Raw genomic sequence first — 27,012 nt, 5'->3', positions numbered from 1 at the left:
GATTTGAAGTTCATAAATTTTATTTTTTGGTGAGAAAATTTGAACGAACATCGCCGAAAACGTCTGATGCGGCTTCTGATGCGGTTGTGATGCGGTCGTACACGTGAATTAAGATCACACCGCAATTGCGGTGCGATGCGGTTGCGGAGGCTATCGTATCAGCAATTCTGCGGCCACAATTGCGATTGCGGACTGCAATTTAAAACCTTGATTTACAACGTAATCCAGCTTGTTAGATTTAAACTCCAGCCATTTCCAAGATAGAATTTTCACCGACTCTACAATTTTTTATGCGCTAACTTTGTTATCCTTAAAAACCTTAACATTTATTGCTTTTTAAGTGCACCAAATGCGGGCAAACCAAATCACATTAGCTCTATTTGCATAGACTCTACCCTTGCTGACCAGACCTTCAAATTAATAACTATTGCATGGTATGTTTTTACACACGAAAGGCATTTATAAGTTGGGTTGAGTGATAGTATGTCTTTACACATGAGAGTTCATTGTTGTAGTCTGCAGACACTGATTAGATTCTATGCTTAAATGATGAAATAGAAATTTATTCCTCATCATTGGTTGAATTTCATACTTAAAGAGTGAATTTATTCCCCAGGTTTCCATCCAATATGTGATTGCAAAATTATCTATAATTCATTAATAAAATATGAATAAAGTAGTAATTAGTAACAATAACAACCGAAGAAATTAACTTTATATTATTTACACCACATCATCGCCATTTAAGTTTGTTGCTCGGTCATTTGGAAAGGGGAGCGAAATTCTCAAGTAGGATTATGCTGTTTTTTTTTGAGAAATTGATTCTTCCATTAATGTGATTCTCTTGAGTTTCTTGTGGACTGCACAAAGGCTCTTGAGTTTCTTGTGGTCTGCACAAAGGCGTTTGTTGTTAGGTTCAAGACGTAACCGTCAGTGGTTGTTGAAGCTGCCATTATTTAACTAACACCTCATAGGGTAATTTTGGAATTAACAAATTATTCGCAGGGTCGTCTATGTGATTTTAGGTGCTCTGTCAAAATTATGAATTAGGTGTCCCTTATGTGGATATGTACCGATACACGGCTTAGGTGGATCATTGTGATTGGTCCACAAATAATATTTAATATTAAAAATTAATAAATATTATTTATAAACCAATCAGAATCATCCACCTCAATAAATATACCGATACATATGTGTACAAAGAATTTAACGATAAACCCCCCATTTGTGAAATGGAACCTAGTGGATTCCAATTGACTTAGTAGACTTATTTGGGTTTTGTACCCAATCATGGTTCCATGCAAGCCAATTTCATTGAATCAATAAGTGGAATCAAAGAGATGAAGGAGTCATAATTTATTTTTGGGACACAAGGGAGTCATATTTGACAAAATTCTCAATTTTTCCTCTCTATATATATATTTTTTTCTCCAAATAGCATAGCGACTAAAATTTCACTTGTAAAGTGAATAAGTGGAAATATTTAAACTTCAGTCCCTACATATTACATGCAATGTCTCTGTCAACTGAACTATGCTCAGCTCACGGGAAACATGTTTACGATAAGATGAACACTCCGATACACATATTATGTGAATATGTACCGATACACGGCTTAGGTGGATCATTGTGATTGGTCCACAAATAATATTTAATATTAAAAATTAATAAATATTATTTATAAACCAATCAGAATCATTCACCTCAACAAATATATCGATACATATCTGTACAAAGAATTTAACGATAAACCCCCAGTTGTACAATTTCTAACAAAAGCCTCAATTTGTACTCCAAAGAAGCTACCAAAGGCCCAATGGGTTCAATTTCTTTATCCTTTAGCCAAGAAAATCCACACTATATAAACCACTCACAAAGTACAAACAACACACTCTCACAAACCATATCAAGTTTAACCCAAACCCCAACTCACACTGTCACACAAACCCCTCACTTTCTCATTTCCTATCTCTCTTCCACCGTCGCACACAGCGGCGCCACCGTAATCCACCGATTACCTTATCCGTTTGATAATGGCGTCATCAACCACCACCGATGGTCCCGTATTGAATCTCATCAACAAACGCCTTCGTGCACTACGGAAAAAGCTTAACAGAATCACGTCAATGGAGGAATCCGTTGCACAAGGGAAACCACTCAACAAGGAGCAAGAAGAAGTTCTTCGTTCCAAATCCTCCGTTCTTGCCCTAATTGACGAATTCGAGAAACTTCGTCAACCGCTTTCTTCAGCCCTAGCTGAAGAACTTGACCTAGCAACTCAAAACAATCGAGAAACCCTACCGGAGAATTCCGAACGGCGGAGCGATGATGTTGTTGAGGATATTCTGAATTTGCTTTATTTTGGTTCGCTTTTTGAAGTGAAAACGCAGAATGATTTTCATTCAACTATGCTTACGAGAACACATGAACGTGGTTGTTGCTTGACTTATGATTATGTTACTGATGATGCAACGGATCTGCTTGGTGAGAAGGATTTGGACTCGATCTCTGCTTTGTTTGGGTTGTTGATTTCCAGACCTGCTGATTCCAGTTTTTCGCATAAGAATGCTTTGAGGAGATGCATTGAACATGCTAAGTTGTGGGTTTCTAAGGCTCAACAGCCTATTGACCCCAATGTTGATGTTACATGTAAGGGTTTTGATTTTAGGGTTTTCAAATTTTATTCAGCTTTTGTGTTTTTGTTGTGTTGAATGTTGATTATTGTTGTTTAACTTTTGTTTTTGTTTTTGTAGATGCTGGTTTGAGGGAGAAGTTGAATAAGATTATGTCTTCCGAGTATTTTACGACGACTCCTGAGATGAAGGCTACTGTTGAAGTTGCTGCAGCTGCTGGAAATTATGGCGCTTTTCAGGTGCCGGCGCATGGTTCTGTGGTTTCTGTTGAAGTGGAAGGTTCTGATTCTCAGCCTGAGGAGAAGGTATAATTCCTTTTAACATTGGTTATTTTGTTTTGAAATTTTATTGTTTGGTTGAGAATTCCTGTTACATTGGTTATTTTGTTTTGAAATTTTATTGTTTGGTTGAGTTGAGTGTTTTGCTGGATATATCTGATGAAGATGGAAATTGAATGGGATATATTTTGTTGGTGTTGTATTGTACACTTGCTATCGACATTACTTCATTTGTCTTGATAATATGTGGTTTGATTGTGTCGAATCTTTTATCAGAAGTTATTCTTGTTTGGATGTTTGTAGTTTTACGGGTAAGAGGGGAGGGATGGGAGTAGTTTGTTTGTTGCTTTGTTTCTAATTGCTCTGCTTCATACATATATGGGGAGTGAAATAAAATCACTAAGGTGGTCATTCTCGATGAGTTTGAAGAAAACAATTCAGTTTAGTGATTAATAATGTATAATAACAGAAATAATCTAGAGTTAATCCCATTGAACTTTGTTTCTTTTGCGACCTGGAAGAGTTTAATATTGATGAATTTGTCTCTGAGAATAATGATGCTGTTAAGTTCAACCTGTGCTCTTGAATTGCTGTGATATAAATAAAAGTTGGTAAGTTATTAATTTGCTTAAGATAAATCTGAAGTGTCAGGAGGGAAACAGATATATACTGTCTACTCTGTGTCCGTGCTTAAGCTATAAAAGGCTATTGAGATGAATTAAGAATTTGATTTCTAGAATGAATGAAGTATTATAATGTGTAAAATAGTGTTATCCCCTAGCATTTGAAATGTTAGTTGAAAATTTCTAGTAACCTAATGGTTTGTAATATGCATATAACAAATAAATTTTTTATCTTGAATAGTTCAATTGATTTAAACTTTGTCTTTCACATTTAATCTGTAACGTGTGCTGACCTTGACCATGTTTTATTAGAAGCTTAAAACTGAACCATTCCCATAATTTAAGGATGCATGACTTGAACCTCTGACCCTGGTTTTCTATTTCTTAAAGATATTGTTGTTTTGCATGTGGGCTTGTTTACATATTTTGAAAATTGTATTGTTTTTTCTCAAATAAGCATGAAAGAGCATGCCTGCATATCTTATAGTTATATATTAATTGAGTCTTCAATTCAATTATTGCCAGATGTGTTTGCAAATGCTGTTTTTGTGTAAGCTTTGTATTTAATATTTCAATAGAAAAGAACATGATACAGTTGTAAAGGGTTTTTTTTTTTTCCTGCACCCGTAATTCTCATGACTATCTTTTCAAATATATCTAGTATAATTGACATTGTATATCTGTTGGATTTATGTTTATTTTTATGTGAATAACATATACACTTTTTTCTTCATTTATATATTGGATACATATTCAGTACCAAATTCCATGACTGTTTGTTTATAGTATGCTGCATATATATTTGTGAGTTTATGAGTTGGCTGCATATATTTCTTCCTCAGTAGTAATGTTTGCTACATAATCTGGTTTCCTTTATCTAGATTTTCATTCCAAAGTTGAAAACCACAGTATGCAACCAAGAATGCATACCATTTCTATAAATTAATATCAAAGAGGGTTGTTCTTTGTTTGAATTTTCGGAATCGCTATTATATTTTTTTTGGTTTTGTGAATTTTTTATGTATATGACATAAATATCCTAGATTTATCGTATCTTACATTTTTTAAGAATAGTACTATCATTTTATCCGATTCTTATACTGGATATGTATGTTATCCCATATTTGTGTTAAATGTGTGCATCATTGTTTTTTATAGTTCCGAGGATTTTAATAACACTGTATGCGTGTCCCTTTGTAAGTCCCGTGGTCCTGTGAAATGATTTATATTATGCTACCCACTATGGTCTTGGAAATGATGTTATATATAGGGCTTAAGAGGGTATCCTATTTGTGATTCTGTAGTCAACTCATGACTGTACATCCCCTAACCCTCATTAGGAGATAATTTTACTTCACACATCGCGCGCGTTCACACACATGATAATGGTAGCTGAATGCGTAGTCTATGAAAGAGAGTTTATTCTTGATAATTAATTTATAGTCAGTAGTAGTTAATCACCCATCTCACTTTATAGGCTATCTCCCCTTTTATGCAAGGTACATGTGTTTGTTGTGTGTGTGTGTGTGTGTGTTAGGGTGGAAACTATTGAGGGGAAGATGATAGAAACCTTGAGGATGAGAATAATGGGAAAAATTGTTAAAAATTGAAGATAGTCTGAATGAAATAAATAAGTGAATATTGCTCTAACTTTATTTTATTGAACTATGTAAAACAGAGATAGTTGGGAGGACAACCATTGCTCTTGCTCATTTTTCTTTTTCTTTTAATGCACACATACCGAAAAATTAGTTGAAATTCAGATTCTGTTTATTATCAACATAAGGAGTGAAAATCGTAAACACTTGGTTGAACTTAGAATTTGTAATCCGCAAGGAGAACACCAAAATATGGTAGAATCGTGTGACCAGTAAATATTTATGTTTAGGGTAAAATATATCGATTTAAATGTAGCTAATATTTTCATTGATCTAGTTTGACTGTTGATTAGAATATGCTGCAATAGCATAATGGTGAGAACCTATGCAGAAATAGGTTTTCATTGTGTCCTTCAAGAGGATTAATAACTAGAAGTCCTATATGTTTGTTCAGCATTGGCTTAGGTTCTCAAATATATTGATCGTTTTAGTTAATTGCGTTAATACCTTATACCTTATAAACTAATTGTCCTGTCCTGTCAGTTGTTCCTGTATTTTACAGCATTTTAGTTTTTCTACCTAACCCTTGTCATAACATAGGATGACACCTTCTCAAAGTTGCAATTGTTGTTATAATCTGGAAGCCTGGTACTTGGCTACCTCAAGATTTTCATGATTATAGAGGTTGCCCGCTTTTGAAGGTCATGAAAATCATAAGAATGAGGAAGTTATGATCTTTATTTATCATAAGAATGTCGAGGAAGTTAAGAATGATAACATGTTAAGATCTGGTGTTAAAAAATTCCTGTTTGTAAATGTGTTTGTAGTTATGTTTTTGAGGGTTTTCCATTTTATCTTCGATAACAGTCACATAAACTTCACCTCTAGACTCTGATATGATATCTAAAGGATATCTGCCCACTCTTCAAGTTCTCCCTGTTTTGTAGCATTTGGATTAGAAACATTTTAACATGAGACCCAAGGTTATTATGTTCTTCGATTGAAGCCAAAATAAATCCTGATGCTTTGTACTTTTTGCTTATGAGTTCTGTATGCATTTTGTAGGATGAAGGAACTGCAAATTTTCAAGGGCAAGGATCTGGAGAAGATCGGTCTGATCCTGAAGGAGAATTTCAGAAGGTATGTATAACTTCGGCACAGGCCTCTTGCTGACATTGAACTTCATATAACACCATAGGTTTTCTCTTGCAGGATGAAGTAGAAGTAGAAAATGCAGCTGAGGTTGTACCAGTCCAACACGAGCAGAACAATCCTCAGGTGGATACGGAATACAGTCAACCAGATGGAGGAGAGGGAAAGGAGCAACAGTTTCACCCCAGGAGGGGGGGTTATCAGAATCAAAGAGGTGGACGTGGTGGAGGCGGTAGGAGGGGTTATTCAAATGGTCGTGGAGGCCGTGGTGGTGGAGGAGGCAGAGGGTTCCCAAATGGTGGCCGCAACCAATACTATGACCAGCCTGGAAATTATTATCCAAGGAACTATAACAACAGAGGAAGAGGCGGCAGAGGTGGTGGCTACTACAGCAACCATGGTGCAGGTGGTCAAGTTAATCATGTTGCAGGTGATGTTGGGGTGCAATCTTGATATATTATGACTTGTTCATAGTGTTTGTTACTATAATTGGGTGGAGGTGAACCTTTTTATTCGTCTGGCATGAAACATGTTTTGAACAATTTTGTTTAAACTTCCGACATCCAGACTCCGCCATTTTGTAGTCCAGTAGCTAGTTGACCTTTGTCCCAAATCTTACAGCATCATGTTCAGGAATGAATGTTTTTCTTAGACTTTCTGCATTAGCGTTAAAATGCTGTGTTGTCATTTTATTGGTCAGGTAAACATGGCAGTTGCAATTTGAGTATGAGTAAACTACCATTTTCGATCTCAACCTTGTTATATGTCATATTTGTCCAAATGCAAAAAAATAAAAATGTTCTCAAACTTTTTTTCTCAGTCATGTTAGTCTTGGACTCGTTAGAGGACTAGCTCGACTGATAAAAATTGGTTGGAATTTTTTTTCACTTTTTGGTTTAAGAACACTTGTGACATGTTTTAAGGTTGGGTATTAAATAGAGTTTACTTGATAAAAGTAGATATTGGATCTACCATAATGCCCAAATTACAAAGGCTAGTTTTGTTAGGAAAAAATAGTCACATTCGAGCCATAGCTATTCACCGTATTGCTTGGTATTCATTTCCATCTTCAATGGAATCGTATAATAATGTGTGGGGGTTCTAACCTAAAATCATACATAGTGGGAATCTGTTTACAATATGATAGGTTCAAAAATCTAGATATTTTTCTAAGGGAAGTTACTTAGAAAATTATATAAACCAAGAAATAGGGAGTAACATTTTGATTGAAGGTTGAAGAACGAGTCTTGTTGGAAATCATTATAGGAACCAAGTGTATTTGTTTTAGTGTTTTCCAACGTTCTGTGGTTAGAAACCGCTCCAGTATGTAGCCAATGTTTTAAGAACCGGACCGGAGATTGAACCGGTAAGACCTCTGGTTCATGGTTCAACTAGTTCAATCGGTTAAACCGTTGTTAAACCGTTATTGAACTGGATAATTAATAAATATATTAAAAAATGTTTGAATATATGAATATAGTATTAATCATAACCTATAAAGTAAAATTCATAAATAAAACTTAGAAGCAAATAAAAAATTCATAACAAAATTATTATAAAAAATATTCATAACCAACTTGACAACAAAAAAAAAAATTCATATAAGAAAAAATAAGTTAAAAAAACATAATAAACTTATTTGATGAGTATGGTAGAGAGTAGTTAAAAAAAAAAGTGATTGGGCTTATGATTCACATGAAAGAGATTAGGCCTAATAGGTTTATTTAAAAGCACATAACCCTAATCCTTATTCACTTGATCGTTATTTAGCCGTCACACTGCTTTGCAACAACAGTAACTTCTCAACAGAGAATGAAATAGCAGAGAATCTATTCATTTAAGATGGTGTTTTGAAGCAATAAAAAGGATATACATGATGATCTCTCTACTCTAAATTCTCTTATTTTATCTCACAAATCCTATATTCCTTCTTTTTCCATCTATACAATGTCAGATCCAATATTCCTCCACTCTTAAGTTTTCAGTTATCGCAAATTTTTGCTGTGAAAATGGATTTTTTTTTTTTTGAAATTTCGTTTTTTTTTAACTAAGAGAGAACCGGCCAGTTTTTCCGGTTTTCCCGGTTCATACCGGTTTAAAGCGGTTCAAAGTGGTTTTTCTCCGGTTTAGAGGACTAGCGGTTTTGGGCTTTCATCCGGACCGGTACCATGCCTGGTTCATGGTCGAACCGGCCGGTCCGGTCCGGTTCTTAAAACATTGTATGTAGCAAATGTTATGTAGCTTTTGCTTTATGTTGTTACCGGTCGAAAACATTACTCCATGTGCGTGGTCAACCTGTTCTTTAACTGTTAAAAGTAATAAGACAAGGTGAATAATTTGTCGTAACTTTTTTTTTGGGTGTTAATCCTCTGATAGTCTGATTTCTAGGAGAAATGAGTCTTGGTAATTCAAAGTTTAACCATGAGGTAAATAGAATATAGGAGTACTCTAATTTCAAGGAGAAACAAATGCACTAAAAAAAACATCAACAAATGCATTTGCTACATACTGAGTTTCTGGGATGTTATTGCTACATACTGGGGGTATCGGGTAATGGTAGAATTGGTTACTCAAATTCACCGGTCCTTCTAAAAATAGTACTCCTTTCAACTATTAGCAATAGAGTATAATTTTTTTACCACCGTTAACATGGAAATCAAATGTTGAACCCTTGACTATTTTTTTAAGAGATTAAAAACTCTTACCACTTAGTTCAATATATTTTATTTAAAAGCTTTTACTGTGATTGTTTTGCTTTTCAATTTTGCCCTTTATATAATCTATTTTATTTACAATTTAATAATTCTATTGAATTAAATAATTGATTTTCTCAAATATCAATACTTGTATTGTAGTATATGAAAAGACGCTAAGTTTTAACCGAGCTGTTTTTTCTTGAAAATTTTGTGGTTCATAATCTATCTCGTACTATTTTTAAAATTAGGTCATTTTCTTTTAACCACGAAAATAGTATGAACCACCAATAAAAAAAGCTGTCTGCTTCTGTTTCATACTACTAGGAGGTGTTCTCTGAAGTAATGCCGACTAGAATGAGATCCCATGACATAATAAAAGAGCTCCACCAACAAATGCAGAATATTATATTTGTCACATAGAATGTCAATATAACCTTTGTCAGCATTGTTCAATTCACCTAACCTATATTTTTTTTAAGTACAGAGACGAAAAGATAAGTTATTAAAAATTCACACACATAAAGTGGAAGATCGGAGTTTGAACCCGGATCATGACGTCCGACTTAACAATTTCAATATTTTTAAAAATTGAGTTAGGATTTGTGGACTCTAACCTCTATTCTCTTTAAATCTTTTTTTTTCTTTTACTTTTTATTAAATAATTTCATCGTATGAAAATTGAAATGTGATGATAATGACATTGACATGCACTCAAAAACGGAAAGTTACATGACTGTTTCTGCAATTTGCTTAACTTTAAATAAGTTTCTGATCCAAGTGAAGGTTTGAACTGTTAATTTAGCATCATTATTTATGTATTCTGGTTGGAATTTGGAATTTATACCCGACAATTTTATTTAGTAAAATATAACGTGTTTTCTTAGGTTTCCCAACCCCTTCTTTCTTTTTTGAAATTTAATTTATATATACCGTAAATACGTAATACCTTTTTTATAAATATATCACGAATGAATTACAACCATCAGATTATTTGCCATTTGAATGAACACATTACTTGATGAAAGTAAAAGGTCTTGCTCTAGATACATGTTGCATGTCGTGATGCTCTCTTTCGTACAGGTGTTAAAAAAAACCACTGAACAGAATTGAACCAAAAATAAAAACTAAACTCTAAATAACAATTCAAGGTTTAATTTAATTAATAAACTAGCTGGACACCCGTGCGTCCGCACGGGAGTCGCGGCGTTGCCGCTCCTCACTTGGTAACATGAAATAATAATTTATTGGAAAGTAATTCAAAAGATAAAAAATAAATAAAAAATCAGAAAGGATATAATATTTAGTAAAAAAAATAGAAAAAGAACAATAGTAAAACCATCACAAAAAAACCTCAGATATCCGTATTAGTATAATATAAATTTTGTTCAAAAAAAATATATAAATATAGATAATGGAGAAATCATGAAAAAAAATAGGCTACCTTATTAATATATTAGTACAAACATTGTCTTGTAAAAATAACCAAAAATTTATGTCTGTGTATTCAATATATGAGTGTAAATATAGTCCCGTAAAAATTATTAGAAAATAGGCAACCTTATTAATATGTTAGTGAAAATATAGGTTTCACAAAAATCATCAAAATAATTAGGTCACCGTATTAAATATGAGTATAACCCGTAAAATTGTAAAAAAAAAAATAGACAACATAAAAAATAAGTTTCCATGTTAATATATGAGTATAAATATAGGTTCCGCATATATTATAAAAGAACGTGCAAGCTTATTAATATGAGTAAAAAACATAGTTCCCACAAAAATTACACAAAACATTAGGTCATTGTATTAACATATGAGTATAAATATAGATCTCACAAAAAATAGTAAAAAACTGGAAACTTTATTAATAAGAGTAAAAACATATAGCCTTGCAGAAATCACACAAAAGATTAGATTCTTGTGTTAATATATGAGTATAAATACATCTCATGTAGGGTGGGTGGGGTAGCTCAGTTGGCACTTGCTGACTGAGCAGGTGTAGGCTGTTGGTCAGGGGTTCGATCCTTGACAGCAGCAATTGTAGTATTTTCTTTGTAAATAAGTTGGTGGTACTTATAAACCATCAACTTTTTTTTTAAAAAAAAAAAAAAAAAAAAAAGAAAAAAAAAATACATCTCATGTAGAAATTATGAAAGAATTGACAATCTTATTAATATATTAATAAAAAATATAGGTCTCGTAAAAATTAACAAAATATATAGGTTGTTGTATTAATATATGATCTACTATAACCCGTAAAATTAAAAAAAAGGTTAAACAATTTTATTAAAATATGATTAAAAATATAAATCTTGTAGAAATTAAAAACAAAAAAGGTTATGGTATTAATATACGAGTATAAATATATGTGCTCCATAAATTATTAAAGAACAGGAAACCTTATTAATAAGAAGAAAAACATAGATCCCTCAGAATTCACACAAAAGATGATGTCCCCGTATTAATATATGAGTATAACTCGTAAAATTAATAAAAATATATACAACTTTATTAATATATGAGTAAAAATATAAGGCCCGTAGATATAACCAAAAAAATTATGTTCCCGTATTAATATGAATATAACCTGTAAATTATTAAAAAAAAAAATAGACAACATGATATATTAGTAAAACACAAGTTCCGTGAGACTAAATATAAATTATGAATAATGTATTGGTCAATCTATTTCAAAAGAATGACCAATGTATTGATGACAAGTGGATTTTTTGTTCCGGTAAAATAAAAGGTAATTTATTTCTCAAAAAATTAATTAGTCCTTATATCAACAACAAAATATCTTCCAACAAAAAAAAACTTCTAAATAAATGTCATTTATTTTTTAACTTTGTATTTAATTCTTTTTCTTTTAAACTAAAAGTATCATCTGCACAACCATGCAGAGACCAATCCCCTCGAGATGACTGAGAATTCTTATTGTTTTAGTCTCAACATTTTTTCGGGAGTTTTTCAATTTTTCTCCCACCATATTCTGATATTAAATTAATTAAATGTAGGACAAAACTTAGAAACAGTTCCATTTTTCTCCCACCATATTCTCATATTAAATATAGGACAAAACTTAGAAATAGTTCCATATGTACTGTTGACACTGTCCACCAATTAAAATGCGACACCTGAATTAATTTATTCGTCATTAATAATTTATTAAACTCCGTCAGTTCACCATTATCTAAAAATCTAAAAGTGAAACTGGTTTTTAATTTCCACCGTTGTTATCAACATTGATTGTATCATTGAAAGTGAAATCAACAACAACAACAGTATAAACATGGCAATAACCCCCAACCATGGAGAGGCTTTGATGAAAGACCAACAAACTGAAATCGTTTGAGTCATCCAATTGATGAATATATATATATATATATATATATATATATATATGTATATATATATATATATATATATATATATATATATATATATATATATATATATATATATATATATATATATATATATATATATATTTTGTGTGTGTGTGTGTGTGTGCGTGTGTGTGTGTGTGCGTGCGTGCGTGCGTGTGTGTGTGTGTGAAAAATAAACGGATGAATTGAAGAAAAGAGTAGTGGTGATCTCCATCGCTTTACTCTTCTCTTCCACTTGCTCGACGAAATTCGAATTGACAATGTGAATTTTATTAAAATTGAAATTAGTGATATGGAATAAATTAATCCACGTGTCATGTTTCAATTGGTCACAGTAAAAACCATTTCTATGGTTGTACAAAAAAAAAACAATTTCTATTAAACTGTTTATAAGTTTTGTTCTTAAATATATTTAGTTGAATTAAAATATAGGTTAGATATTTCTATCTATCTATTTATTAATCTATTCGATCGTAACAAAATATAAACATAAATGTATTTTGTATACTTTTTTTATACATTTTATTACAGAGACATTAATAATTTAGTAAGTGGGTAATTTGAATCCTCGAATCTCAAACTAACGGTTGAGATTGTTCAGTATCCTCAATTGCGACCTTTTTTGCTTAAGTGGATTCATATTCGGCCTAAAATTTCATAGCTATTGTTTCTTCACATTTGTGTAATCTTGCACAAAATATTTCACACCCACTCAATTGAAAATAATTGATTTTTTATTTAATTTTTAACTTTGTAAGTTGTGTAATCTTGCACAAAATATTTCACACCCACTCAATTTAAAATAATTGATTTTGATTTATTTTTTTAACTCTGTTAATACAGGAAATGAAACTTTTGAGAGGTTAGCAGCATTTGGATTGTTTGCTAATTTTATGGTTTATTTGACAAGAGAATTTCATTTGGACCAAGTTCATGCTTCAAACATTCTAAACATATGGAGTGGTCTTACAAATTTTGCCCCTTTACTTGGTGCCTTTGTTTCTGATACCTATGCCGGTCGCTTTCGGACCATAGCTTTTGCTTCATTTTTCTCACTAGCGGTATGTATTAATCTCACGATTTAATTTATTTACTGACATAGTAAAAACAATTTACACTGTCAATCAATTATAACTATTAAATTATTAAAAAAAACTATTAAATTATTAAAAATATTTAATTTTAATTCTATTTTCAAAGGACATATATGATTGATTATCGTTTCTTAACTGCGTAAAATATTTATTTTATCCGATTGCAAGAACATAAAATTATTTTATCTCTATCCATGCTTTGTGTAAAACTATTGACTTTCATTATAAATATGATTATAATTAGAGTGTTAACGTGTGTGTGCGTGCGTGCGTGCGTACGTGCGTGCGTGTGTGTGTGTGTGAAAAATAAACGGATGAATTGAAGAAAAGAGTAGTGGTGATCTCCATCGCTTTACTCTTCTCTTCCACTTGCTCGACGAAATTCGAATTGACAATGTGAATTTTATTAAAATTGAAATTAGTAATATGGAATAAATTAATCCATGTGTCATGTTTCAATTGGTCACAGTAAAAACCATTTCTATGGTTGTACAAAAAAAAAACAGTTTCTATTAAACTGTTTATAAGTTTTGTTCTTAAATATATTTAGTTGAATTAAAAATTAACTTAATTGAATATTGGCTTGAAGTCCATAAATGAAGTTGATATTAAAAAAAATATAAAAAAAATTCTAAAAAATATCTGTAGACAAATATAAAATAAACGGACAAATATAACATTAATATTTTATTCTTTTTTAGGTAATTAGTATTGCTGACTTATTGATAAAAACTTTTCATACAAAATTTTTCAGAAAATAAAAAAACAGAAACATAAAATAAAAGGACAACTATTTGTGGTTTAAGTAAATTTTTTTAAAAAAATATGTGTAGACAAATATAGCATTAATATTTTATTTTTTTAGGTAATTAAAAAAATGGATTTGTAGATAAAAAGAAAAAAATGTGGGAGAAGAGGTAATTTAGATTTAATTTGGGTTACATACAAAAAATTGGATTTGTAGGTGAAAAGAAAAAAAAAGTGTAATCTACCTATATTAACAAAAACGTGGCAGATGGTCGATGCACAGTTAATAAATATGTATAGGATATATCGATGCCCAGTTAATAATTGATTTTTATTTACTAAAAAATTGAATTTGTATAAAGTGAGGTATTTGAATTTGGGTTACATAAAAAAATTTGATTTTTAGATAAAAAGAAAAAAATCGTGGAAGAAGTAACAAATAAAGTCGAGTTTTGTGGTTACAATTGGTCATTTAACTCATATTGATTATATGTTGATTCCAAAAATATAACAAATTAATTCATATGGCTTAGTGGTAAATTTAATAAGAAGTGTAACTAAAAGGTTAAGGGTTCGAATCGTACTGAGAAATTTTTTTAGCATTTTTCTACTAACTTTTTTTGATAAAGACAAAAAATAACCCTGAATTGATTATGTGTCAAAAAAATGAAAAAGGGACAAATTGGGAATTTCATTAGTATCTTCTTTTCTTATATAGGAGATTATTAGTTCCGTTTGGTTCAGTTTAACGGTTCGATATTTTCAGTTTTTAAAACTAGTTCTAATGTTTAACCTGGTTTAGTTTTTGACAATGTTTTAACAATTTGGTTCAGTTCGAATTATGTCTAATATAATTGATGTTTTCTCTCCCGATTTCGTGTTTCTTTTATACCTTCTAAATTTTCAATTTTACCCTTGAAAAAACTTCGGTTTGTAGAAACCAAAGTTTTTTTTTTACCTTTAAAACAAATTTCGATTTCTAAAAATCGAAATTTACTCTGAATTTGCACTAGAAAAAATTCGGTTTCTACGAACTGAATTTTTCTACAAGAGCAAAATTGAAATATCGGGGATATAAAAAAATCACAAGGGGGTCGGGAGAGAAAGCATCAATATAATTTGGTTTAGATCAATACTGACAAGAATCATGAATACACCCCTATTCGTGAGCCATGCTTTTTGTAACGAACTAATATAATTTTGTGGTTCAGCCTAGTCTGAAAACATCTGGTTTTCTAGCACACCCCTTGAAATTCTTAAAATAGCCCATCTTAATATAATCAACGAATGTTGAAGGGCTGCAAAATCTGAAAAACACATTTCACACTTTAACTAATGAATCTTATAAAAATATTCATAGAGGAAAAAAAAAGAAGGATGAGAAGATAAAAATATTAGATTTTATAAGATTCACTATTTACAAGTACGAACTCAGTTAGTTACTTAAGTAATAAATTGTTTTTCCAAATTTGATTTCTGTTGTGTTCGCTAGTAAACTGTATTTTTTTTTAGATTTTTACCCCATTTTATGTTCACTAGAGTATTTTCTGAACTTTAGAGGACGCGAAAAAGAATTACCACTAAGTAATGCATATTCAATTTCTAAAATATTGGCCTAAAATGTGGGCAATATACCATTTGGGTTAAATCAAAATAAACGGCTCCGGCAGAATGTGATGCCATATCAACCAACATGCATGTGATTGTGATGCGACTTCTTTATGTTTTAACAATTTTTAATATATTTTTTAATTATTGGCAAACATATAAAATATCCTAGTAATTATAAAATGATATATCGATTTTGACAATTTTCTACTTCAACAAAGGATGAGATCTTATACTGTATTATATCTTAAGAAATTTGATTCCTTCAAAAATAGAGGCCTTTGGTGTTCCATTGTCCAATCATGAGAATGAGAACAATCTCTAACAAATAAAATACAAACATTTTTTTTTTAATTTTCACTACTAATATCCAACTCACCGACAAAAATTTGTGCATTTTAATATAAAACCACATATGCAAATACCACGGATCTACTGGAAATATGGATGTGTGTGAATATTGTGAATATTGTAAAAATATTCATAGAGGAAAAAAAAAGAAGGATGAGAAGATAAAAATATTAGATTTTATAAGATTCACTATTTACAAGTACGAACTCAGTTAGTTACTTAAGTAATAAATTGTTTTTCCAAATTTGATTTCTGTTGTGTTCGCTAGTAAACTGTATTTTTTTTTAGATTTTTACCCCATTTTATGTTCACTAGAGTATTTTCTGAACTTTAGAGGACGCGAAAAAGAATTACCACTAAGTAATGCATATTCAATTTCTAAAATATTGGCCTAAAATGTGGGCAATATACCATTTGGGTTAAATCAAAATAAACGGCTCCGGCAGAATGTGATGCCATATCAACCAACATGCATGTGATTGTGATGCGACTTCTTTATGTTTTAACAATTTTTAATATATTTTTTAATTATTGGCAAACATATAAAATATCCTAGTAATTATAAAATGATATATCGATTTTGACAATTTTCTACTTCAACAAAGGATGAGATCTTATACTGTATTATATCTTAAGAAATTTGATTCCTTCAAAAATAGAGGCCTTTGGTGTTCCATTGTCCAATCATGAGAATGAGAACAATCTCTAACAAATAAAATACAAACATTTTTTTTTTAATTTTCACTACTAATATCCAACTCACCGACAAAAATTTGTGCATTTTAATATAAAACCACATATGCAAATACCACGGATCTACTGGAAATATGGATGTGTGTGAATATTGTAAATTTTAGAGTACTACATTTGTAATCACAAAAATGCAAAGTATTAACCGTTTATTTTGTAATAATATAAATCTATGCACTACATTGTGGTTAACGATGTACGGTAAATTAGTGTAGAAGTTAAGAATTAATCGTTAAGAAGTCTCACATTAATTATGAGATGATCTATGAATATATGTTTATAAAGTAAAAATAATATTCATTTTACAAGTCGGTTTTGTAGGATTGAGTTAGACCTAATTCTCCATGATCTGCTAGGCCGCTTACTATCGGGTTTCCAATCGGACCATCAACCATTATATTCACGCTCCAAGCGCTGGGTGCGAGAGATTGTGTTAAGAAATCGGTTACGAGATAACCTATGAATATATGCTTATAAAGTAGAGGTGATTCTCATATTACAAATCAATTTTGTAAGATTAAGTTAAGACAAACTCTCAATTTTAAGATTAATTTCTATATTAAAAGAGGGTAGCTTTAGTCATAAGTAGACAGTGTTAGAGTTCAGACTAGATAGTCAACTCCAAGAATATGATACCTGTTTTTGTTCTGCTTTTCTTCATTTTTTTTTAATAATAATTTTTTATCAATCGATGAATTTCAACAGAATATGATAATATGGTCTATAAATACATTGTCACTCAATATAATGTCATACACAAAATTCACTCATAACAACAATTCCTACACAAACTCTCCCATCAATATTGGTTTTTTACTTGCCAAAAAAGAATCAACATTATGGGAGCCAACTTTTCCACTTTAGAGACTGTTGTTGAGAGATCATCACTGCAACCAAACCTGATTCTCACCTTCCACTCTACAGCAAAATGGAAGGCTCACTTTGAGGCTTCCAAAGAAACAAACAAGTTGGTAATAATTTTCTTCTCTCTCTTTTTTTTTCTTAAAAAAAGAAATGGTAGGTAAATAATTATTATTAATTAAAGTGACACTAGTGACTATATTACAGCCACTTTCAAGAGATTTAGGACTCTATCGTCCTTATTCACGTGAATATAGCTCAGTTGGTATGACATCACACTCGGCATTTTATATGTAGGAGTTGATATTCGAACTTCAGACACACCACTAATTCATCTTAAAAGTAGAATTTTAGTCACTAGAGTACGTGACAACAAAAACTATATCATTCTTTGAAATTATAAATTCAAGCTCTTATCACTAAACCGATACCTCAGAGACAATTGTAACCAAGAATTTCACCAATAAAAAAAAGGTTTTAAACATTGATCCGTGACATCAATTGTCGTCATGAAGTTAAGTTTTTTTTTTTTTTTTTTGATAAGAATGAAGTTAAGTTTTTTAATATTGTTTGTATTGTGACTTGTGATTTTTGTGATTTCCGGGGTTCGAACCTCGATTTCTGCATATAAAATGTGATGTCCTACCAACTGAGCTAAACTCACGTGGAAACAAGATGTAATACTTTGGCTATTCAAAGAGTTTGAGTAGTTCAACTAGCATGAACTAGGAGTTAAAAGATTTAAGAAATTAAATGACCACATTTCTCAAGTCACAATCCAAACCTAAATGACCGCACTTCAAGTCTTGGTGAAGAGAAAAATTAAATATTAACAACTGATTAATTACTTTGGACGTTGCGGAAAAAAAAAACTTAATATTCAGTTGAAATTCTTGGGTTTTATGAAGTGATTAATTTTCTTTCATATATTTCTTAAAGATGGTCATTGATTTTACGGCTACTTGGTGTGGACCTTGCAAATACATGGAGCCAATTATCAAAGAATTAGCTGCAAAATACAAAGATGTCGAATTCATTAAGATTGATGTGGATGAGTTAATGGTATGATAAATTTCATTTTATTTACCTTGATTTTTAATTATATGCAACATTTTTACTAATAGAAACTTATGATACAAATTGAAACAGGATGTGGCAAGTGCATTTCAGGTGCAAGCAATGCCAACATTTATACTAATTAAGAAAGGAAAAGTAGTTGAAAAAGTGGTAGGAGCCAAAAAGGAGCAATTACAGAAGCTGATTGAGAAACGCAGGAATTGATTAGTGTGAGATTATGATCATCCTCTTGCAACATTGTAATAAAGTCAGAAAAATATGACTTCATGACATACTAAATAAGTATAAGTTGCATTGGTGTTGCTGGTCATCGGTCATGGACACGAGTATATCATATATCTACTATCCGTTTTATTTTATAAGTAGTCTAATGACTAGAAATTCCACGTACTCATAAGGTAAATAAGTGGAGTGTTTAGAGTTCGAACTCTGACTCATGCATGTATAATGCGACGTTCATATCAACTGAACTAAACTCACGGGACTATCTACTATCAATATAATCAAATGAATATGGAAACGCCAATTCCAGCAAATATATATTTGTTTAATTAAATGCCACTTTGCATCAAAAACCAAATTAAATGCCACATCAATTTTTTTTTTACTAAAAAAACAATGATCTTTATATTTATTCAAATTTGTAAAGTACATCAATCAAAATCACTACATATTCAAGTTCGCTAAAAATTTAAAAGATGAATTTGCAAACAAACTCATTGTACTCGAGTTAATGTTAATAGCATAAAACAACCTAATAACAAAGCCTACAATTTGTATGAAAAATTCAAATGTTCGAAATAGTCATGCATCTGAATCTGCAACGTTGAAAATGTTAAAATCATTGAATCTGCACTGAATTTAAATTGAAGCAAATATGGAAATCTGAACAAAATAAACACAATATTAAGATGGGAAATCAAAACAAAAATCATACTAGCTAAGACGGAAAATCAAAACCAACACTGTACCAAAATGGAAATTAAAACAAGCAAATTCGAAATAACAAAGAAGAAAACTCAAACAAAACTTAAAAATATGTAAAAATAATTTATTTAAATAAAAAGAAATAAAAAATAATAAAAACGGGTGTATTTGCATGAAAGTTGACCCTATGGATGCACAATCGATTGTGGTAAATGCCATATTAATTATTATTATTTCATAATTGTGTCATTTTTGTTTACGTAAAAATCAAATACAAATAAATTATATACTTTTTGTTGACATGTGATGGATATATACCGCTGATAAAATTGTCACAATGATAATTAATTCTTTGTTGAAATATTTTAACCGCTGATAATTACTTCTTTGTTGGTTTACTTCTCCCACTTTAGGTTTATATTCATGATAACATATATATGCCCAATACATATTGTCATTGTCAGTGCCCAATAAGCTAACATTAGGTAAATACAATATTTTTTGAATTGTATGAACTAAACTCGAACAAAAAATTGTAGAGTGACTAAAATAATAATTGCATAAACTAAAATCATATTTAATTCTACTCAATAATTGAAGAAATATTTTTCACTAATATAAAAAAAAATAAGGGACAAATATATGTCACTGATAAAGGTTTTTCCACCAATTTGTTTTTCTTTTTCAGCATATGCATGATTTCCACACAGACACAGGCACATCCTTATTAATGGGAATGTAAAAGAGTATTATGAATAATATTGAAGATAATGGTGTTCCATAAATGTGTGAGTTCAACTTCCGCTTTCAGTGCTACTAGGATTTCGTTCGTGGATAATATGTAAGTATTTTTTTAGTGTTAGTTGAAATTTAAGTTTTCTCTAGTTACAGTGATTTTCAAGATTCAACCTACCTAAATTTTTTTCATAAAAATAGAAGATGAAGGTGCTTTTAATAAAATTGATATTTACACACCTAAAAACTTGTTCAACCGTGGACTCAACTGGATGGTTAACAAAAACAAATACATGATAACCCTAGAGTAAATAAGAAGAAATTGATTATTTTTTTTCTTTCATTTTTCTAAATAAAAATGAAACTAAATAAATTATTTTCAAGCAATTTCAAGACTTGTTAAGTTTCAAGTCCCAACAGAGACGGTGGTCAGATTTTAGTCTTGTAATATTAAAGTGTCGAGTTTAAATCTTCACAAAAATAGTTGTAAAATACTGTTATTAGTGGCACTTCGATTAATGAGAATTTCTCCCTTCACCAATTATTGAAAAAAAAGACTTTTTAAGTTTCATTTTTATTTTCTATGTTATATGTATATATGTGTTATTAATTAATTATTGTTTTACTTTAAATATTATTTTTAAATAATTTAATATGAATATTTAAAAATAAGAATATAAATAAATAAATAAAAGATATCCATTTTGATTGGTCAGAAAAAAAAGATACTCCCTCCGGTCCTTTTTATAAGGAACACTTAGGGCAAAAAATTTGGTCCTTTTTATAAGAAACTTTGACCAATTTTCAAATGTTTTAAATGTTCAATTTCACTTATGCCCTTATTTATTATGAGAGAGAATTTAAAAATAAGTAAATTAGTTGAATAAAGAGTAATTAAATAAGGGTATATATGGAATAAATTTAAATTTGTAAGAGTATTAAATGAAAATAAGTATGTTAAATGTGATTCCTTGGTCTGTGTGATTTTTTCAAATTGTTTCTTATAAAAAGGACCGGAGGGAGTATCCAATTTGACACTCAGTCAACGAGAGCACATTGTTTTGCTACATTATCCTACTCTTATAATGTTATTTCCAAATTATTTGTGTGGAGCTTGTTTTTTCTTTCCTTTTTTTTGACACAATTCTTTCCTTTTTTTTATAAGCACAAAGTAAACTTATTTACATCATACAAACCCATTTAGTTCAAGCTATTAATATATGATTAGGAGCCGTTGAATATAAAGAACATTGACTGTTTTAAACAAACACTATCTTCATATTTTTTTAAAAAAATAATGTCTTAAGTACTAAATGAGTTTAATGATTAAATTGCTCTAATATTTTATTGGCGTAGGTACATTTACTCATGTCACCAAAGATCTTCTTGTAGAAGCCAAATATTACTGGCCAACCAGCACAAAGCAAAAGAAAAAGGGAAAAATATCTAAAGAAAAATTAACAAGAAAGTGGAAGCTACTTTACGACCATACAAAAAATATATATGGTGAATTTCAATATATATTCGGGAGATAAAGATCGACCTTTATTTTCTCGAAGTTCATAGAATACATTCTGCCTTTTTTTATAATAAGAAATTAAAACTATATGTATTGATCACGGGCTAGCTAAAGAAATTAAAATACGTTAACAAAGGAACTATATATGGCTCATTGTAACCATAAAAACTATATATAGAGCTCATTTTATCAAAAAAGAAAAAAAAAAACATCATAGATAGGTCATTATTTCAAATGAATAAACTTTAGATAGTTCATATGTAAGGTAGGTTGCAACCGAGTATTTGCTTTCCATCACCAGTTTAATCTGGTTCGGGAGACAAATCAAGTGGTTCTAGTCCCCTTCCGATCGCAGTTGCAGGGGTCAAATCGTGGTCGTTCCTACCAAGTTCAGCGCTAATCATTATTGAACTAACTAACCATTGATTTAAGATTTTTTTTATTTACGATGGTGATAATGAGGATCGAACCTAGGACTTCATCCAATCGAGTATTTGATGAAGAGGTTAATAACCTTAATCGAGTATTTAACACACCCCCTCGCGCTCAACACTGTTGGGCTTGTTGCGCGGATATAAATGGTGGAGGGCCCGATCATAAACCTGATTATAGGCGCCCCGACGAAGTGGCCCAACGAATCATGGATAGGCTATGATATCATCTTAGAATTGAGTTTTGGGCCTAACTCATCCTCACAAAACCGGCTTGTAATGTGAGGATTGCCTTTTGCTTATAAACACTTATTCAAGTCATCTCGCAAGCGATGGGGACTTCTTTAACAATATTAAAAGACTTATAGATCATTTCATAACAATGCTTGAAATAATGTTGCAAACTTCTTAAAAATTAATCGAATCATATTAATATTATATGATATTAAAGTTATCTTGTTTCCTTGATATGAAGTTATCTTACTTTCTTTCAAAAAAATTGTTTAGTTAATTTCAGCGATGAACTCAGACCGTTGTTATATAAAGAAGAGATGATGCTCTATTGGTGGCTAGCCGCAATTTGACATGATAATCAAAAGAGGCTCACAAGTTGTGTTTTTAACATCATGTGATCCGTAAGACTTTATTATCAATTGGAATGTTAATATTGTTCGGATAATTGCGGCTCCCAACGGGTAGAACTAGATAGTTTTCTCCGTGGATCCGGTGTAATTGGTGATGAGGTCAAGTATAGAGGAGAAGAGTATCTACAAAAATATTAGTACTATAAGAATCAAATTAGTAACAACTTAAAATGAGTGTGTATATTTTGAGGATGAGTTCATATGCGTGTATATAAATTATATGAATAAGCGTCTCATGGGTCTCTCTATGCGAGAGAAATGAAGAATGCATATTTCATGAAATGAGTCATTTATCCACTATGGTAACCGTTTAACATAAGAATATAGTGTGCTTTGACATAAGTAATTGGTTTGGTTCCTTAGCAATAGAATTACAGGTAGGAAGGCGGCTATGAAATAAGTTTTGTTTAATTGAAATTCATTAACCATTTAAATTCAACAACTTAATTGGACAGCTATTGTTTCATCCTTGAACATATAGAGATATACAGTTCTATAAATGATTTAGCAATGGTTGGACAAGACCAAGAAAAGGATAACATTGTGAATAAATAATAAAAAAAAGAATCGTACTTTTCGCACCCCCTGAATATCTTCGGTCACCCCCTGAAATTATCAAACTAACCCTCTCTCTTTCTAGGATGCGAGCACTTTTTCGCACTCAAAGTAGCGAGTGTAAATATTTTTAGCTCAAATTCATCCCCTAGAATGAAAAAAATCATGGAAAAAAAAGTTCACATTATAGAAAGCGAACTCAGCTGCAGTTTGCTATCTAGAAAGCGAACTTTGTTGCAGTTTGCTATCTAGATAGCGAACTCAGCTGCAGTTTGCTATCTAGAAAGCGAACTTTGTTGCAGTTTGCTATCTAGATAGCGAACTCGGCTGCAGTTCGCATGCGAACTCACTGCAGTTTGCATTCTAGAAAACGAACTCAGTTGCAGTTTGCTATCTAGAAAGCGAACTCAACTGCAGTTTGCATTCTAGAAAGCGAACTCTTTCCCCTCAATTTTTGCTATTTACACACTCGCTTTCTAAGTAACGAGAGGGGTAAAATGGGGTTTTCAAGGGGTGGCCATGTATACTGAGGGCGCCAAAAGTAAATCTCAAAAAAAAGAAGGGGATTCACCTATCGATGGACTTTGGAATATCTTGGTCCAAAGAAAATGAAAAGATGGAGGCCCAATATATTTTGGAGTTAATAAATCTTTGTGATGAACGAATACATATTATATAATTTGGTATAATTACACCAAATATCCTTTATCTTATTTATTTATAACACTTTGGTCTTTATTTTTTTTTGTATCATTTTAGTCCTTTATCTTTTATAATGCACACAAATACATCTTTTTTCTTATTTTTTTTTATTTAAAAAATGTTGAGATGTCAATCCAGATACATCTCAGCATTTTTTAAAAAATAAGAAAAAGGATGTATTTGTGCGCATTATAAAAGATAAAGAACTTAAACGATACAAAAAAAAGATAAAGGATTAAAATGTTACAAATATATAAGATAAATGATCTCAAGTGTAATTTTGTCATATAGTTTTAAAAAGATGATGCACATTTCTTTCAATTTAATCAGCGATTTCAAGAAGTTAAATTCTAATTATTAGAATTAGAATATAACAATGTTAAAATTTTTAACGAGTTTTTTTTTTTTTTTTTTTTGTATAATATTTAACAACGAGTTTTATTATAAGTCATAATTCAATTATTTATATTGATATTGTTATTCTTGACAAAAAAATATTGATATTGTTATTCTGAATGCTTTTACCTAAATTCGAATATGAGATCTTACAGTGTATTTAAGTTTCACTGATATTTGTCTTTAACCAATGGAAATTATTAAATGAGAGTTTATCGTCTAAATAATCTTATCCAAATAATTAGACTTTGTAATGGCATGAAACTAATACCTAATTTATAAAAATATGACTATAACATGTGTTTATGTTCTTGTGCTATGATCACATCACAAAATTCTGCCTAATTTTTGAAAAAGTTCACTCAAGTACTTTCTATCATTAAGTTAGAAAGAATCTGATACGTTAAAAAAAAAAAAAGTGATTCCCCTCTACTTTGTTAGTCTTATAAATAGCACTCTCCTATAGTAAATGTCATCATCCAAACAAGATTTGAATACAAATAAATTTTGTTTTCTAAAAGTCTCAAAAATTAAAAGATAGAGGAAAAATGGGAGCCAATTCATCCAATATGGAGTATGCTCATCATACATCAACAAAGTCACCATCATCATCTCGCATTCTCACCTTCCATTCCACTGCTAAGTGGAAGGCTCACTTTGATGCCTCAAAACAAACAAATAAGTTGGTGTGTTATTATTATATTTTTTTTTTATAGAAAGTGTGTTATTATTAATAGAAAAATGCTAATGAGCGTTTTAAATAGTAAGTTTTTGTGAAATTTTTATAGAAATGTGTGAAATCAATAAGAGTACATTGAAAATTGAAAAGCTTCATTTTTTAAATATGTTATAAATATATTATTTTTTTAAATAAAATATTTAAAGAGTACTCCGATGACACTCGTTAGCAAGACCCTTATTAATATAAGCTATTCTCATTACTAGTTAATTTTTTCTTATTGGAATGTGTATCTTTTTTATTTTGGTTTAAGATGGTGATTGAATTCACGGCTACATGGTGTGGACCTTGCAAATACATGGATCCAATCATCCAAGACTTTGCTGCAAAATACATTAAAGTTGATTTCATCAAGATTGATGTGGATGAATTAATGGTATTGTCAAATTTTTATTTCATTTCATTAGCACTCATTTATGTTTCTTAGTGTAAAAGCAACATACCAAATATACATTTCAGCTGATAATAACTCTTTCGATATCGGAGAATGTTAACATGTGTCATTAACATGTACGACACCCTTAGGTCACATGTTAATAAGACCGTTTAATATTGTATACTTCATTTGGTCTGATGGTATTGACTTGAGACTTGAGAGTGTGATCCTCCTTAAGGTCTCAGGTTCGATTCTCTCTGATTCCAATTTGGATGGACTAATTTAACTTCTTAAAAAAAAATAAATTATATACTCCCTTCATCTCAAATTACAAGTCACTTTAATTGAATAAAAAAAATTGTCCTAAATTATTAGTCGTTCCAATGAAGCATTTACTATTTATTACGTTGTCTTCTTTCAACTCTTCAATTTATCTTTTTCATATCATCAATGAAAAACATTTTTGTATACAAACTCATAATTTCTCTTTTTCAAATAAAATTAATATTACATTTCTTAATTTGTGTGAAATAGTCGAAACCACTTATAATTTGGGACGGGTGAAATATCTACATAGTACCGACACATCAAATTAAAAATGTATTCAGAGCGTTTGACACATATTGATATCTAACATCAACATTACACTGACACATGTCATTATATTAAATTATTTTATTTTCTAAAATTATTATTAGGATGAACATATATGTTGGTGTCGTGTCTGAACTATGTTCATTTACATTGAATTGTAAACAGGGTGTCACTCAAGAATTCCAGGTGCAAGCAATGCCAACATTCATATTGATGAAGAAAGGTAAAGTTGTTGACAAGGTTGTAGGAGCAAAAAAGGAAGAGCTTGAAAAGCTAGTTGAGAAGCATCAAAACTGAGTCTCTAAACTTGCACATGGTCAAAGTTGTGTTGAGCATCATTAAAGGAACAAAGAATAAGGAGAAATTATTCATTATATATGCTATCTACATTTTACATGTTTGTGTGACTTAGATTATGGTTTTGACGTGCAAAGCGTTTTTATGTAACCAAAAGTGAAAAATAATTTAATTATATGGTATGTTAATGTGCAACTTTAGCATTCTAATTATATTTTACCAGCAGATTGATATTTG

The 27,012-nt window shown here is 30.6% G+C and overlaps 3 protein-coding genes across 3 annotated transcripts; all 3 read left to right on the top strand.

Moving 5' to 3' along the window:
* The first annotated feature begins 1,890 nt into the window (after positions 1-1,890).
* Positions 1,891-6,945, top strand: LOC123904861. The gene is made up of 4 exons (XM_045954466.1): positions 1,891-2,652; positions 2,757-2,941; positions 6,201-6,275; positions 6,348-6,945. Exons 1-4 carry the CDS (start codon positions 2,037-2,039, stop codon positions 6,738-6,740), a joined length of 1,269 nt encoding a protein of 422 aa, XP_045810422.1. The 5' UTR covers positions 1,891-2,036; the 3' UTR covers positions 6,741-6,945.
* A 10,731-nt stretch (positions 6,946-17,676) lies between these two features.
* Positions 17,677-19,398, top strand: LOC123904863 (thioredoxin H2-like). Its single transcript, XM_045954469.1, has 3 exons — positions 17,677-17,893; positions 18,723-18,845; positions 18,933-19,398. Exons 1-3 carry the CDS (start codon positions 17,762-17,764, stop codon positions 19,062-19,064), a joined length of 387 nt encoding a protein of 128 aa, XP_045810425.1. The 5' UTR covers positions 17,677-17,761; the 3' UTR covers positions 19,065-19,398.
* A 5,848-nt stretch (positions 19,399-25,246) lies between these two features.
* Positions 25,247-26,984, top strand: LOC123904862 (thioredoxin H2-like). Its single transcript, XM_045954468.1, has 3 exons — positions 25,247-25,455; positions 25,762-25,884; positions 26,644-26,984. Exons 1-3 carry the CDS (start codon positions 25,318-25,320, stop codon positions 26,773-26,775), a joined length of 393 nt encoding a protein of 130 aa, XP_045810424.1. The 5' UTR covers positions 25,247-25,317; the 3' UTR covers positions 26,776-26,984.
* Positions 26,985-27,012: the final 28 nt, after the last annotated feature.

Source organism: Trifolium pratense, linkage group LG2 (assembly GCF_020283565.1).
Source record: "Trifolium pratense cultivar HEN17-A07 linkage group LG2, ARS_RC_1.1, whole genome shotgun sequence".
In the NCBI taxonomy this organism is placed as follows: domain Eukaryota; kingdom Viridiplantae; phylum Streptophyta; class Magnoliopsida; order Fabales; family Fabaceae; genus Trifolium; species Trifolium pratense.
The sequence above is the reverse complement of the archived record's forward strand: the minus strand, read 5'-3'. Positions and strand labels throughout refer to the sequence as shown.